The following is a 13800-nucleotide window of genomic DNA, read 5'->3' as shown; positions in this document are numbered from 1 at the left end:
AATCTATTTAATGCATTTTGAGTCTGCAAACCATTATAGGACCCCTACTGAGAAATATAATTGCATATGAAATTGTATTATGAAACGCAAAATTCACATTTCAGAATGAAGATACAGTAATAAGGACTTAGCAAAGAACAGTTTGGAAAGCAGTGGCACTGTGGACATCATGATGTAAAGATGTGATAGGCAAAGGTAATAGGGAGTGTTCATACCTTACCTTTTTTGTGAGAAAAAATAGACAAGCTTTCAAACAACTACTCAGTACACCAGTATACTGAACATAATTTTCTGTGGTTTTACTTGGGTCATTATTTAGCTAGCTATGATGTCATCATCACCAGAATCGCAGACACCTACCTAATTTTTACCAGCCTGTGGGTTTAGTCACCATATACACTTAAATAACGGTGTGCATCTTTGCAGGACCAGGATCATTTCTGAAGAACAAATGACTTCTAAACTGTAGTTTAAATATTAGAGAAGACAAAGAGAAAAGTCTGGAATAACGGAGGAACCAAACCAATATATTTTCAAACTTAATTAAAAATTGGGTAAAACATATTAGAACTGTCTGTGTGGTTTTTTTCTTGCAAAGACACAGCTAATAGAACATTTATAAGAAGCGTTTTTTGTCTCAATCTGTACGAGATGCATCTGTTTCTTTAATGTCACTTGGATTGGCAGAGCTTAAACTTTATGTTAAAAAAAGGGCTCAGTATGAAAAGAACAAGGCTAATTTAAGGTTTAGATTAAAGACCACTAGGTGAGTTATTTGCAAAAATAGTTTCTGATATCTGCCTATACTATGGCACAGCCCTTTGCCTGATGTAACTGTATTTCCAGAAATAACAACCTTACAGTGGTGACAAAAATCAAAGTATTGGTGCATATGTTTTAGAAATAACTCATTGGTTGTATACAGCTTATGCTTTACATTGTTTTCATACTTTAAGCTGTCACTTTGATTCTTTTTTCTTGTTAATCTTTTATGACGTGGTGGTTTGTTTTAGGATAGACCCTACCTATCATATGCACTAAAAAAATGTTGGTCTTTGACTTGGGCATCCATTGGAGCAGGCATGGTTGAGCCACAGGGAAATTTTACAAGACTCTGTTCATAGGGGGAATGTGAGCAGTCACAGTAATTTGATAATCGACATTAAAACCCAGTTTTGCATAAAACTCCTGTGAGCAACTCAGGGTAGAAAAAGAGACTGTACTAGTTCTTAGAGATCATTGCATTGCAGTGGGCTAAAGAACATTGTGAAAATAACAACTCAATCTGTAATAAATCTTACTATACATTTTGTAGGAAAAAAAACCCTTCTGGTCTCTCTGTTGTTGTCATTATTGCATCTTTAAATAGTATTATGTGTACTTAAAAAAAAGCTATACAACAGCACTGCCTTTTGTGAGCTGTAGTGAGGCATTTTTAAGCAGAAATGTGAATGCTCTCATTAAACTGTTCAATCACTAATCTCTTAGGAATAGCAAATGTTTATTTAAAAAGGTCACGGGAAAAGATTTCAACACAGCTTCTGGGAGGCTTGAAGCACATTAAGTATGGGAGTTCATGGAGCTGCTGAACTGCAAGGTAATAGTTGGATTGAGAACAAGACACGGCAACATGCTGTGGTCTTGTTTTGACTGTAAATGATTTGGAGTTTGCTGAGTAGTATTGTGTGCAAAATCTGTTTCTTAGCGACGGAGCAGGGAGAAGCGAGTCGGTAATAAGCACATGGAGCATTCTGAGTCAGAAATACGCTTTTTGCCTGGGGGTGCAACAGGGTGTTATAGCCTGAGCTTAGAGTGGGTAGTCAGGACCTTTGGCATTTTCCTCCTACATCTAGTACAGGATTCTTTGTGGTCCTGTACTAATAAGCTGAGTTAATGCTCTTGGGCATAAGAAGGCAGCACCAGGAGATCCTAATTATGGCACTAGCCCTGGTCTGTTTTTCACCCAGCTGCCTAGGGCAGAGAAGTGGCTATGCAGGGTGAGCTCTTGCATGGGAAAGAGGTAGAGCAACAAACTCAATAAAGTCATCTCTTTTACCTGTCTACCAGCCTATGTAGTCACTTCGAAGTCTGGCACCTAGAGCCTGCCACCTCCTTGGGAGGCATCCGGAAGTTCATTTTACCCTAACTTTTTGAGTGTACTATTGAGACAGACATTTCTTGGAGTGAGATTTATTTCTGAATCTTTCTGCCTTATATTTGCTGTCTGTAAGGCAGAAGCTGGTATCTGTCTACCTTACACAAATATTGTGCGGCTAAGAATTTTGTCATGTGTTTTAAAGTGAGACTATTATGTACTTAAAGATACAGCAGGTTTTGATATATAACTTCTTTGACAAACCAAAGAGAACGGAAGTAAAAGAATACATGAGTTAGATTTTAATTTGTTGTAAGATATGATCACACAATTATTTTCAATAGAGTTGTACCAAATTCCATCCAGGTAAGGAATTTGGCTTATAACTGTTTTTGGTTTTTTAACCCTTGCTTCCACACCTGCACCTGAGTCTACCTTCATATTCTTCTTTGCCTATGTATTTTATATGCAGTTCCATACCGAAACACAGGAACAAGCTTGACACCTGATTCTTATATCAAGTTTAATTTTATCATGTTTTCAGTTTGTTGATTTCAATTTGTTATAGTAATTTGAGGACCACATTCAGTCCATCTGATCCAGAATCAGTGAGTCAGTTTTGGTTTGCACACCTGTTTTGACTCACAAAACAGGTCAGTCAAATACAAAATCATATATTTGCATAACATTTGTAATAAAAAAATACCAGAAGAGGATACATAAAACAGGATGCTGGAATATTCCAGTCAAGTTTGGTTTTTTTCTCTGCTGATTTGGTAAACATAAGCACTGGATCTGAACACCTGACTATCTTGTCTCGCTATGTTTTGGTGTAGGACTTCATTTCAGCTTTATGCCTATGTTTGTCACTGCATCAGGGATTTAAGAGGTTTATTTCTTTTGTATTTCTCCTTTTTTTATACTCCTTTCTTGACACAGAATCTTATCTTGAATTTATTTGACTGTAAACAGATGCCAGTTCCTCCTTTTTCGAAATGGAATATACATACCTGCAGTGAAACATAGTCCCCTGATGTCCTATTCGTGTCCAAGGTGGAGACAGTCGTGTTAGTGACATTTTTGCTCTGTTGCATGTATCTCAGTTATTCTGCAAAACACTAATTAGTTTGGCAATAAATTTAATAGTTAAGATCCACCAAGAATTACCCTTCCTCCTTCAGCCCCACTCAGCAAGTTATCTGAAGTCCCTATGTATACCACTCATTTAGATGTATGTAAATTTATGTATATACATACTGTAGGTGTATTTACAATACTTATAATCCTATATATATATACACACACACTATGTAAGGGGTATATATACCTTATAAATAGTATTAACAAGAATTGGAAGATTTCAGAACTTTTTGCAGAGCTCTGGAACACTTTATAGTGGAAGTTCATATAAATGTGGACAACCTTGGTTTTCTTACTGAATACATTGCAGAATGAGGAAAAACGTGCTAGCTTGACCTCCATGTATGATGGGGAGAGAGAGGGGTTTTAATAGGGTGGTGAATAACAAGGGTTGCTTTGGGGCCATTAAGAAATTGAGGAGAGGGTTTTTTTTCGTATTTTACAAAGCTTTTGCTTTAGTGATCCTGCCCCCCCCCCCCCCCTTTTGTTTTCATCTGGATTTTCCAATTGATTTCAACTGTAACTCACTTGGAAATTTCTCCTTCTGGAAGCCTTGGAATTTAGGTTATTGACTGTTGCCTGTTGCTGATTGCCTGCTGGGAGAGGAAGCGGTATTGTCGATCACTGTAATAGAAGGCCAATTTTTCCTTTATTACTACACTGATACATCAAATCTGATTTATTATACAGAAGGAGTTCCATACAAAGATTATGGTGTGTTATTTACAACACCTCTGAACGTTGTAGTCTTTTATAGATGCAGAGTGAATTTTTCTTTTAGCCATACAAAAAGAATCTGATAGTGGTATTAATTTTCAGGTATAGAAATATAAAGAACATGCTGTGTGGCAGAGTGAGCGCAAGAACAGTTTGTGACTGAAACTACTACTTCTGTCTGCTTTGTCCATTTTATTCTCCATTTTGTTTTTAAGCAACTTAAGCAATTTATTTTCTGTATTTCAATTTCTTGATCTGCATAACGGCAAGAGTAATTTACCTGGTCCACAAGGGCAAATGGACTAGACTTTGTAAAGTGCTCAGAACCTCCCTTTGGCAAAACCCAATGTATCTTCAGAATATTATTTATCAGCTCCAGCAGCTCTGCCTCAAATGCTGAACTTCTTTACAAAGGTATTAGTGCCAGGTGGTTAATCCCTTTTGTTGTAGGTGTTTTCTCTTTCCTAGCTCTGTTGCACTAAAAGCTGGCCCTCAAGCATCTCTCTAGATGAATTTGACAGCACTGGAGGAATGACTTCAACTCTGTTTAAAAACTTCGTTTTGTATGATTACTGTTATGTTTGGGACTCTGCGGTGGGTTTTGGTTTCTTTTTTTTTTTTTAATATAACTCTTTGTTTTACAGATGAGGGCAGGAACGCAGTTGACCATGCAGGTGGTGCACATATTGTAGTAGACCATATAAGGTCACTGTGCAGTAAAACAGATCCAGCCAGTGAGAAGCTCTTGACTGTCTTTTGTGGCATGCTGATGAACTATAGCAATGAGAATGGTAAACAACACCAAAAATTTGCTTTATGTCTATCAGGAGAACAACCCCATCAAAAAAAAAAAAAAAAAAGATAAAAGTTAAAGTCAACTGTAGGTTTACATTGTGAATACTAAGTTATTCTGAAAAGATCAAGTACCTCAAGTCACATATATAATTTTCTCCTTCAGTAAAATTATGTTCCCAAAAATACTAGGTATCTTCCCAGTGCAATTCCATACAGCTTACCATATAAAGTTTTAAAATCAACACCTGGAATTTACTTCTTTGTCTAAAAGCAATACATGGAGACGTATCATACACCTTTGGAAAAACAGATTTACAGAAGTAAACTAGAAGGCTACATTGAGTGCTGCCTTTTTCATATAGTATCAAACAACGCTGTAAGACTAATTTGTTGTAGGCACACAGTGTTGTCTTGTTGGTGATTTGGGGATATGTATGCCAAACAATTTTCCTTAATCATTTTGCTCCTTGTGCAACATACATAAAACCATGTTACGTTTTTCTAAGATAAATGGGGAATAATTTATGTGTATGTTCAACACTGTTCTGCATCTACAAATTATAAGTTTATGTTCTTTATCCCATTAAATGGAGATTTTTAGGGGCTTGGAGAAAAACACAAGATAGTATCTTAAATGAGAAATCCTTGACCACTGAGGGTAAGAAAATCATGTTCTACACTGGTTGTACAAACGTACTGATATTTTAGTACCTAGTTTGCTTCTGCATGCAAGTGTGGTAACATGCCAAAGCATAGTTTACAGCATTCACACATTTCCAAATTTTTCAAAATATGAATCTCTAAGAAAATTGGGATAAATGAGGAAAGTTAAATAGAGGCTGTTCTCCTGACTTGTAATGGCACAGATTACAAGTGTAGTTAGCTAATCACATTGTTTCTTCAGTCATGCCGATTTCCTGAATTGTAGTGTTTTATCTTAGGAAGAAATAGCTTCTTTATTAGCTGCTAACCTTTTCCTTAAAGTTATCACTTGCTGTAATTCACTTACCAAACCTATGTCCCCAAAACTCTTCTGCTTTCCAGGCTGGTCCATAGGCTTAACTTTTTCCTTACCTTTACTGTATAAATTTTAATCTGCTTTATCATCTCTTATAGCATAGTTTTCTTGTATGTTTTCTGTGCCATCTCTCTGGAGCTCTCAGCTCTTAGTGTTACTTACCCACCTGCAAATACCACTGTTGTACATGTCTCATCTCTTTCTCTTGTTCTTACGTTCTTTTTTTCCTCCTCTTTTCATATTTTTATCTAAGAATACTTGTTTACAGTACTTCTTCCTTCTCCAAATAGCAACTTCTAGTTCCTTTATTTCATATAGTTTTCAGGAACTGTTTTACTTGATATCTGCATGAGTGTCACATTTTATTACATTTCATAGTGTTAACTCCAGATTTTCTTTATTTGTTAAAATATTCGAAGCAAATAGATAATTCTCACCTCTAAGCTACTAGAATCCTCCGGATTAATTAAGACTAATGAGCACCTAGTATATTTGGTAGCTCAAGACCGATGAGTCCAAAAGCGCTGCATAGAGATACTGTATCAGTTTTGCTTCAGTGACCAAGCTCCCAGCCGATCTTCCCTAGGAAAACTTAATTATGAGATAAATCTCCCAAACAAGCAGCTTCTGAACAGTTTAGCTGTTATGAACATTGAATAAATGACTCATTCCATCTAGCCAGATAGCTTATTCTGATGCAATCAATAAAGCAGTTGTGTAGTTCAGTGACAACTAGGAGGATTCACTAGCTGCTCTCTGCTCTGCTAAATGACATCTTCCATCTCGCACGAACTGACGAACTGACGCCAGGAGCCGCTGAAGCGATGTCAGAAGTGAGAAATGCAGGAGTATTCCCAGCTCCTGGATCTGGGTGCACACCACCACACTGTCCTACACCACACCACGGACAAATGGTGGGAGCTTGCCAAACCCTCACCTTACCCCACATACTTGGTGGTCTCCATGAGGAGGGACCTTTTGGTAGGGACCCAGCTCCTGTTTGGCCCAGCATACATGGGTACGCTGTGTAAGGCTTATGTCCTGTAGTTCCATTGTGAATTTGCTCACTGACTGGGACAACCACTGAATTAAACCCCAAATAATCTGCCAAATCAATATTAAAAAAAAAAAAAAAAAAAAAAAAAAAAGGAGTTAGAGGATTAAATTTTTCGAAGAAAACTGGTCATACCTGCAGTGTGTGAATGGGGAGACTGGTAGTTGACCTGTCTTGCCAGTTTTAAGAGCCACAAGTACAATTGGTCCATAGTTGTGAATTTCTCTAAAAATATCACCTGTGGACCATCATAAATTTTCAGGACAACAGTCAATGTCAAATATGAGCCCAAGACAACCACTTACTTACATGCATTGCAGCATCAGGTGGATAATATTCTGAGTAAATGCGGTTCTTTGCTGATCTGTTAAACATGAAAACTCAGATTGCCCTGACAGTTAATTGTGCTCACAGATTAGCGGATACCATTTTCAGGATCTACTTGCAAAGGCTTGATCCCATGTTACTTACAAAGAAGATAAACCCTGCATTGGTTTTGCTGAAGGATGAGGAGTATGGGATTGCAGCCTAGAGTTCCAGATTTCTTTGTAGTTATGGAAACAAATTGGACAAAAGTAAAAGAAAAAATACTAGAAATGCAAGAATTAATTGTTTCAGTCTTTGAAGTAGCACTTCTACCTTGTCTTTGCTTGTTTCTGTATTCTTTTCTTGCTTAGCATGCTATGTTACAAAATTAAAAGTGGGGACTATGAAGATTTCTCTACCGGTTTTCAGTTGCACTAGCTATCCGGATAAGGATGATTACAGCACGTTTGGTTCTTAGTTGCATCAAATTACCTGTGAACATCGTAATATTTTCTAATCATTAGCTTTTTATGAGGAAAGAGTATATAAATTATTTTATTTGGTCCTAAACAGTTTGTTATTCCCGGTCAACTAATTGCCCTCTTTTTCCAATAGCTACTACCTTAGTTTTTTAACATGAGAGATTCATTCTTGAGTACTCTAAGTTTTTGAATTGGCATAGGGATTTACCACATGAATTTCACAAAAATAGCAGCTAAAGAGCAGCTACGAGTAATATTTTCTTTTCCTAAACAGAGCAAATTAATGGAGCGTTCTTGTATCTCGTCCCAATTCTGGACACTCAGCTTGCAATTATAACTGCATTCACAACACTGTTGTCTAAGCTTTGAAATTATGATTCCCTTTAGAAGGTTCTTGTGCCATCTGCTTGTGTTCAGGAATTATTTTTGCCTGCTATCTCTCAATTCTTCCTTTGCCTCCTTGGTATCTTATCATTTCATTAGTCACTACAATGTTAACAGAACAAACTCGGCTTCGGCATCGTTTTCAGTTCTTTTAAGCTTAAAAAAAAAATGTCGATTTTTAATTGCGTTGCTAGAAATCAGAGGTTTTTTTCTGATCAGACACACCCCTTTGCCTTCAGCCCAGATTATCTTGACCCTCTCTGTCATAATCATATTTTACTACCCAAATTCAATCGGACACAAATAGCTTATCCCTGTTTTCCATTATTAGTTCTTAAAATGCAAAGTTGCAAGTATGGCTAGGGATGAAACAAACGTGTCACACATTTGTGAATATTTTTGCTCATAGCTTAATCCCAAAAGAAGCAATCTTGACAAAAACCTATAATAATTCTTTCTTTGTCAAGCTATGCAAACTTTATGTGGGGTACAGAGCACCCGTGCTTAAAGCTGCTGTTTTGGCACCTTAGAGTGGGTTCAGTACATTACTTTGCTTCTCCCATTCGACAACTGTTATCATTACATACAGTCTCTGTGTAGCAATGAATCTGCTTAAGAGCAAGAGGCAAAGCAGGTTTGGATAAAGAGTGAAAAACTAATAACTAATCTAATAAAACTAATAATCATATGCAAACACTCACATAAAAGAGTTAGTGACCTGAGTAGTTATTCTGCAGATCTCATAATCCTGTGAGCCAAGACTATTTACAAGTTAATGGGATCAGTCTCAATGTAGCTAATTGTCTCTTGAGATTTATAAAACAAACCATGAAAGCATTTTTAAAGAAATGCAGAAATGGTGGAAGAACTAGGTCAATTGGCTTATTAGGCAGTCAGATTGGACATCAGAAGTTAACTGGGTACAGATGCGTGTATGAAAGTATACATGTATTTATATATGGGCGTATATACATAGAGAAAAATAATTATGTATACAGAGTGCTTCCTCATCTCATTTCATATTCAACATCAGTCTGTCAAGGTTGTCTTTTCTTCGGTGCCTTCGTAAAATGTAACATTCTGATGTTAAATCATACAACTGCCAAGCCTTTCTTCTTACTCTCACAAAACTCTTAGTGGCTGGAATGAATGTTGAGGACCGATTTGCACTGTTTACCGTCTGCAGAAGCCACGTAAATACACATAAATGAAAGGGAGATTTATGGCACCATTATTACAGTCTAACAGCGATATTTCAATAATGCTTCCTTCTAAGGCTTACCTTTGCTAATTTTCATGCTTGCCGTGGTTTTTGTTTCATTTTCATCACAGCTAAAGATGTCTAGCATGCATTCAAGACCTGAATATACTTAAATGCAAAGTAACCTAAAGCATGTAAAAGCAGATAAAAAGTATGTTTCTTTTCTTATGATAGTGAGATAATCAGTACAACCACTTATATGATGATTTAACATAGATGTGGGGATTGCAAGCAGGTTTCTGTAGGGTATGAAATTATGCCACCAATTTGCACAAAACAGATTTTCCTTTAGCATTATAATCCCAGTTACTGATGAAACACGAGATGACTAGTTCTTTTCTGAGATTCTGTCCAAAATCATGAACTAGCCTAAATCAGCATTTTAAACTCAAATGCCCCCAATAAAGTTCTCAATTTGGGATATTTTCCCCAGATCTTACTCTTTGGAGTTTCCATGTGTGTCACCGAAGGACATGGAGCCATTGAAATTCAAGTTTTAGGTAGGTAATTCTTTGTGCTGGCGCATGTATTGATTGCCTTTTATCTACCTGTATATGCATCTGTACAGCATCACTGTCACCCCAAGACACACTTTCACCCCGAGAGAACACAGAGGCATCTTCATAGTGCAACATGTGATAGCAGCATAAAATCTGAGAGAGTTTCTTTTGTGGCTTTGAGTCATAAATTCAGAAGAGGCATTCAGTTTTTCATGCTTCCTGCTCACTATACATAAAATTCTGCTTAGGAAGCTGATAGAAATGCTGTTTCATCCTGAGACACGATGTTGCCTGGCTTCATGACTCACTTTAGTCCTGTGTCAGGCAACTGCTTGTAGGGTGGATGCATGTGTCCCCTGAATTTGTCTCCTGGTCTAGTAGGGCCTCAACACTTCCTGCAATGAAAAGCTGGGATACACAGTTATTCCAAGTTACCCAGTCTGTGGTCTTTCATAGGACAGCCAGAGAACTGCTGGCAGTCCCTTCAGCTGAGACTGAACCACTTAGATGTTTTTAATTTCTCTGAACTAAAAAGTGCTGTAGGTCTCCATATCAGTGAGAAGCCTAATACTTTTCTCTTAAACATCTTATTAATAGACTTTGCTTTTGTATTTGCTAGAGAAGGAGCCTCCTCTTGGTGCTAACAGATGTTAGAAGTTCAGAATTTGTATGGCAAGCCCAGGCTTAAGTATAAACATGGCAGATAGCTGCTGGCAGTGTTTTATTTTCAAAGATTTTGCCTCCTGTGCAGCTTTGTGACTTACAGGGTTGTCCTGTCTTTGGCAGAGGAGAAAATTTATCCTTTCGCTTACTGCTGTTAAGGCATCAATATTTACATTATTGGAAATTCTTGTAATCCTGTTCCTACCACTGTAGACCATTCCTGTGCTCAGGTGCCACCCTTCTACTCCAGGTGAATGAGGCTGGTATGGAGTCAGGTATAAAACTTGACTTTTGACCCAATACAATTGTTCTTTCTTGTTATATTTTCTTTTTTCTTTTTTCCTACTTGGGAATTCTAGAGGCCCTTTAATCAGCTCCATGCTCTCTTGAACAGCAATATATCCTTCCATTTGGCTCTTAAGATTCCTGTTTCCTTTTGAAGATGGATATGGTTTTCATTTTTTCCACCTGTCTTCTCCTCCACGCTTCTTACATATTTCGTATTAAGAAAAAGACAGGAGAAAAAAAACCCTGCTCAAAATAGAGAGTTTATCCTTCCGATGTCAGAACACTTTGCCAAATGAAGCCCATAGAGATTAACTGTCTCTTTGTCCATTACAGTCAGATAAAGTGATTTTAGAGTGACTAAAGGCATAGTCTAGCAACAAAGCAATTTCTTCCCATGTAATTTTCTCTGGCATTTGTGGTTTGTGTCTTTGTTCTCCTACTCCCCATGACTACCATTTTTCCTTTAGAATTTTTAAATGTCTGCAGGGGACAATCACAAACCAAGAACAAAACCAGATTATTTACCAGTAACTTGAGTTCTCCTACCTGATCATTTTCTCCACAGAATCATTCCACCTCCCCCCTCCCCAATTTTCCTGTTCAGAGACAGATTTTTACAGTCAGTTTGGAATAAAGTAGGAGGGTATAGTAGTGACTTACACATCTGCTGGAGGTAAAATGGCTTTCAATGCATGCGCTAGTGCAATTTGTACTTACCTGAAATTTGACAACTTCAACAGCTCCTTGATATCTGACATGGTGTTCTCATAAATTTCTCTAAAGACCACGAATCTGTGGAAGAGGTAACCTCTCCCCCCAAAAAAAGGAAATTCAGTTACTGGTAAGTAATGCAGTTTAATTAAAGATGTCAAGCCATAAGGATTCCTGCTTATCCCCAATAACCCGTAATAACCATGCTGTTTAAATTATTTAGTGTACCAAATTGATAATTATTATAAAAGTATTTTACACTGAATATAAATGAATTAAACATTCCAGAATCTTTTCATAATTTCTATTATATGAAAATTTCAAACACGGCAGAATCTTGAAGGCAAAGAGTTTTCTGAGAGCATGAGATGACACCGAATTTGTTAGACTTAGGAGTTAATATGTTTTTATCTCCCCTACAAAATCTGCAATTTTTATGGCTCTGATTCCAAAGATATAAAAACTCCAGCTGATTTCAGTTGCTCAGAATGAATTCCTAAAAAAAACCCCACCAAACAAATTCCCCCACAGGGCTTAACCCAGAGCTAAATGGAGTAATACAATTCTCTTGAATTCTCTGGGCTTTGGATCCTTGTCTTTTGAGTTTGTAACATTTAAACATAGTGAAAGTGCTTAGAAACAAAGCAAAAAAGATGCTTAGGAAAATTACTAAACAACATCTGGTGTGTTCTTGTCTGCTTCATTCTATTCAACTGTGAAACAATGTTTTTCTTCTTTTGCTATGTTGTAGGTAAAATGTGTAAGAGAAAAAATTGTTTTAAGTAATTCTTTAAAACAATCATGTTTCTACCTAACCATCAAAGCTTCTTTCTATTTGCAGACATCTAGGAGCAATAACTTTCTTACTTGTAAATACTATAAACTTTCATCCTATGCAAGAAATTATCAGAATGGCTTCTAAGGACTTTTCTTAAACCTTCCATTTTTTTGTCTTTATTAAACTTTCTTTTTTCTCAAGCTCCTCATAATCTACATTGTGACTTCCTGTGTTTATAAAACTCTTCATGTTTATTTCAGTGCCAGTTTATATTCATTCTAATTTTAATTTTCCAGTTTTGATCTTTAAGGGAAAACAGTATATAGGAGCAAGCTGTCAGATAAATAATTATTTCGCTGACGTAGTTTTGTTTGATTTCAGTCAGCTAGTCTCAGTGAGCTCAGAATCAAACCCAACATGTATTACAAGCCCGATAACCAGAAAATTATCAGTAGCTGCATAATTCACTATACCTTATCAGGAGGGAATATTTCTGGGAATACGTCCCATTGCCAGAGGCAGGGGCAATTATGCATCCATATCTCAAGTCCACACCAGTGTAGACGAGTAGAGCAGTCAGACATTTTAATGCCGCTTAGCCTAGAAGTTGCTTTGTGTGCAGAATGCTTCTCTGGTTTAAAGAATAGTGCTACAAACAGAAATGCTAACTCACTGTTGTGCTTTCTTTTTATGTAGATACCCTGCAGTCACAGCTTATCAATATGGGTGTTATTCCTACATTAGTGAAATTGTTGGGTATTCATTGCCAAAATGCAGCTCTGACAGAGATGTGCCTTGTTGCATTTGGCAATTTAGCAGAACTTGGTAAGTTCACAATATTAATCTCAAATTTGCGTTCAGTTTTTGTAAAGTAACGTCTTAACAAAAGCCTTGCACTGATGCTTATTCCATTCCTTTTGGTACATTCAAAATTTAAAGCAAGCGATTTCTGCTTATTGTCTCTAATATCTATGGTCGTCTTCCCCCCCCCCTTCAATAACTGAAATTTATTTGGGTACTTAGTACAACCTTATGTTTTATGTTAACATTCTTCAGTGCAACTAAGCACATTTTAAATCATCTAAACAGTATTTCCCGAGCTGCTACTTACTGTGAATTATTTATTAATAATATAAATAATGTATCCTGTTGTAGCTCCATGAAGTTATATTTGGATTAAATGTGGTTCATGGAAATCACTGAATGAAACAGACAGGCACAGTTCATAAATCTGCCACCTGTAGAATATTGTTTTAGGTGCAGAGTTATTCATGCAAGTATGTAGACTAGAACATGTTAAAAGTGATGAATACTAGTAAACTGTATGTGTTATTTTTAGCAAGTTTAGTTACAACTTAATTTAAATTGAAGTTTGTGGTCCTGCTTTGATTCGATGTCTTTGCAAGTGAGTTAGTTTCACTGGAATTCCACCAAGTGTAAACCAACAGGTTGTTAGGGCCTGTGTTTTATTATCACTTGTATTTTGCATTGCTGTTCTATTTTTGCTAACCTAGTATGTGAATTTTTAGTCTTATAAGTCTTTTTGCACTGGAGTACAATAATATAAAAGTTATGATATCATCCTGTATTTCTAAGAAGATTCAGCAT

General features: G+C 36.7%; 1 protein-coding gene across 1 annotated transcript in view; it reads left to right on the top strand.

The window, feature by feature from the left end:
- RAP1GDS1 (Rap1 GTPase-GDP dissociation stimulator 1) overlaps positions 1-13800 on the top strand; it is an 82957-nt gene that overhangs the window by 51809 nt on the left and 17348 nt on the right. Inside the window, exons 5-6 of the mRNA XM_086464799.1 lie at positions 4597-4743; positions 12889-13017. Coding sequence (XP_086320925.1) covers positions 4597-4743; positions 12889-13017 — 276 coding nt within the window. The remainder of the gene's footprint in view (positions 1-4596; positions 4744-12888; positions 13018-13800) is intronic.

This window comes from Leptosomus discolor, chromosome 4 (genome assembly GCF_034619465.1).
Source record: "Leptosomus discolor isolate bLepDis1 chromosome 4, bLepDis1.hap2, whole genome shotgun sequence".
Classification (NCBI taxonomy): Eukaryota; Metazoa; Chordata; class Aves; order Leptosomiformes; family Leptosomidae; genus Leptosomus; species Leptosomus discolor.
This window is presented reverse-complemented; position numbering and strand designations above follow the sequence as displayed.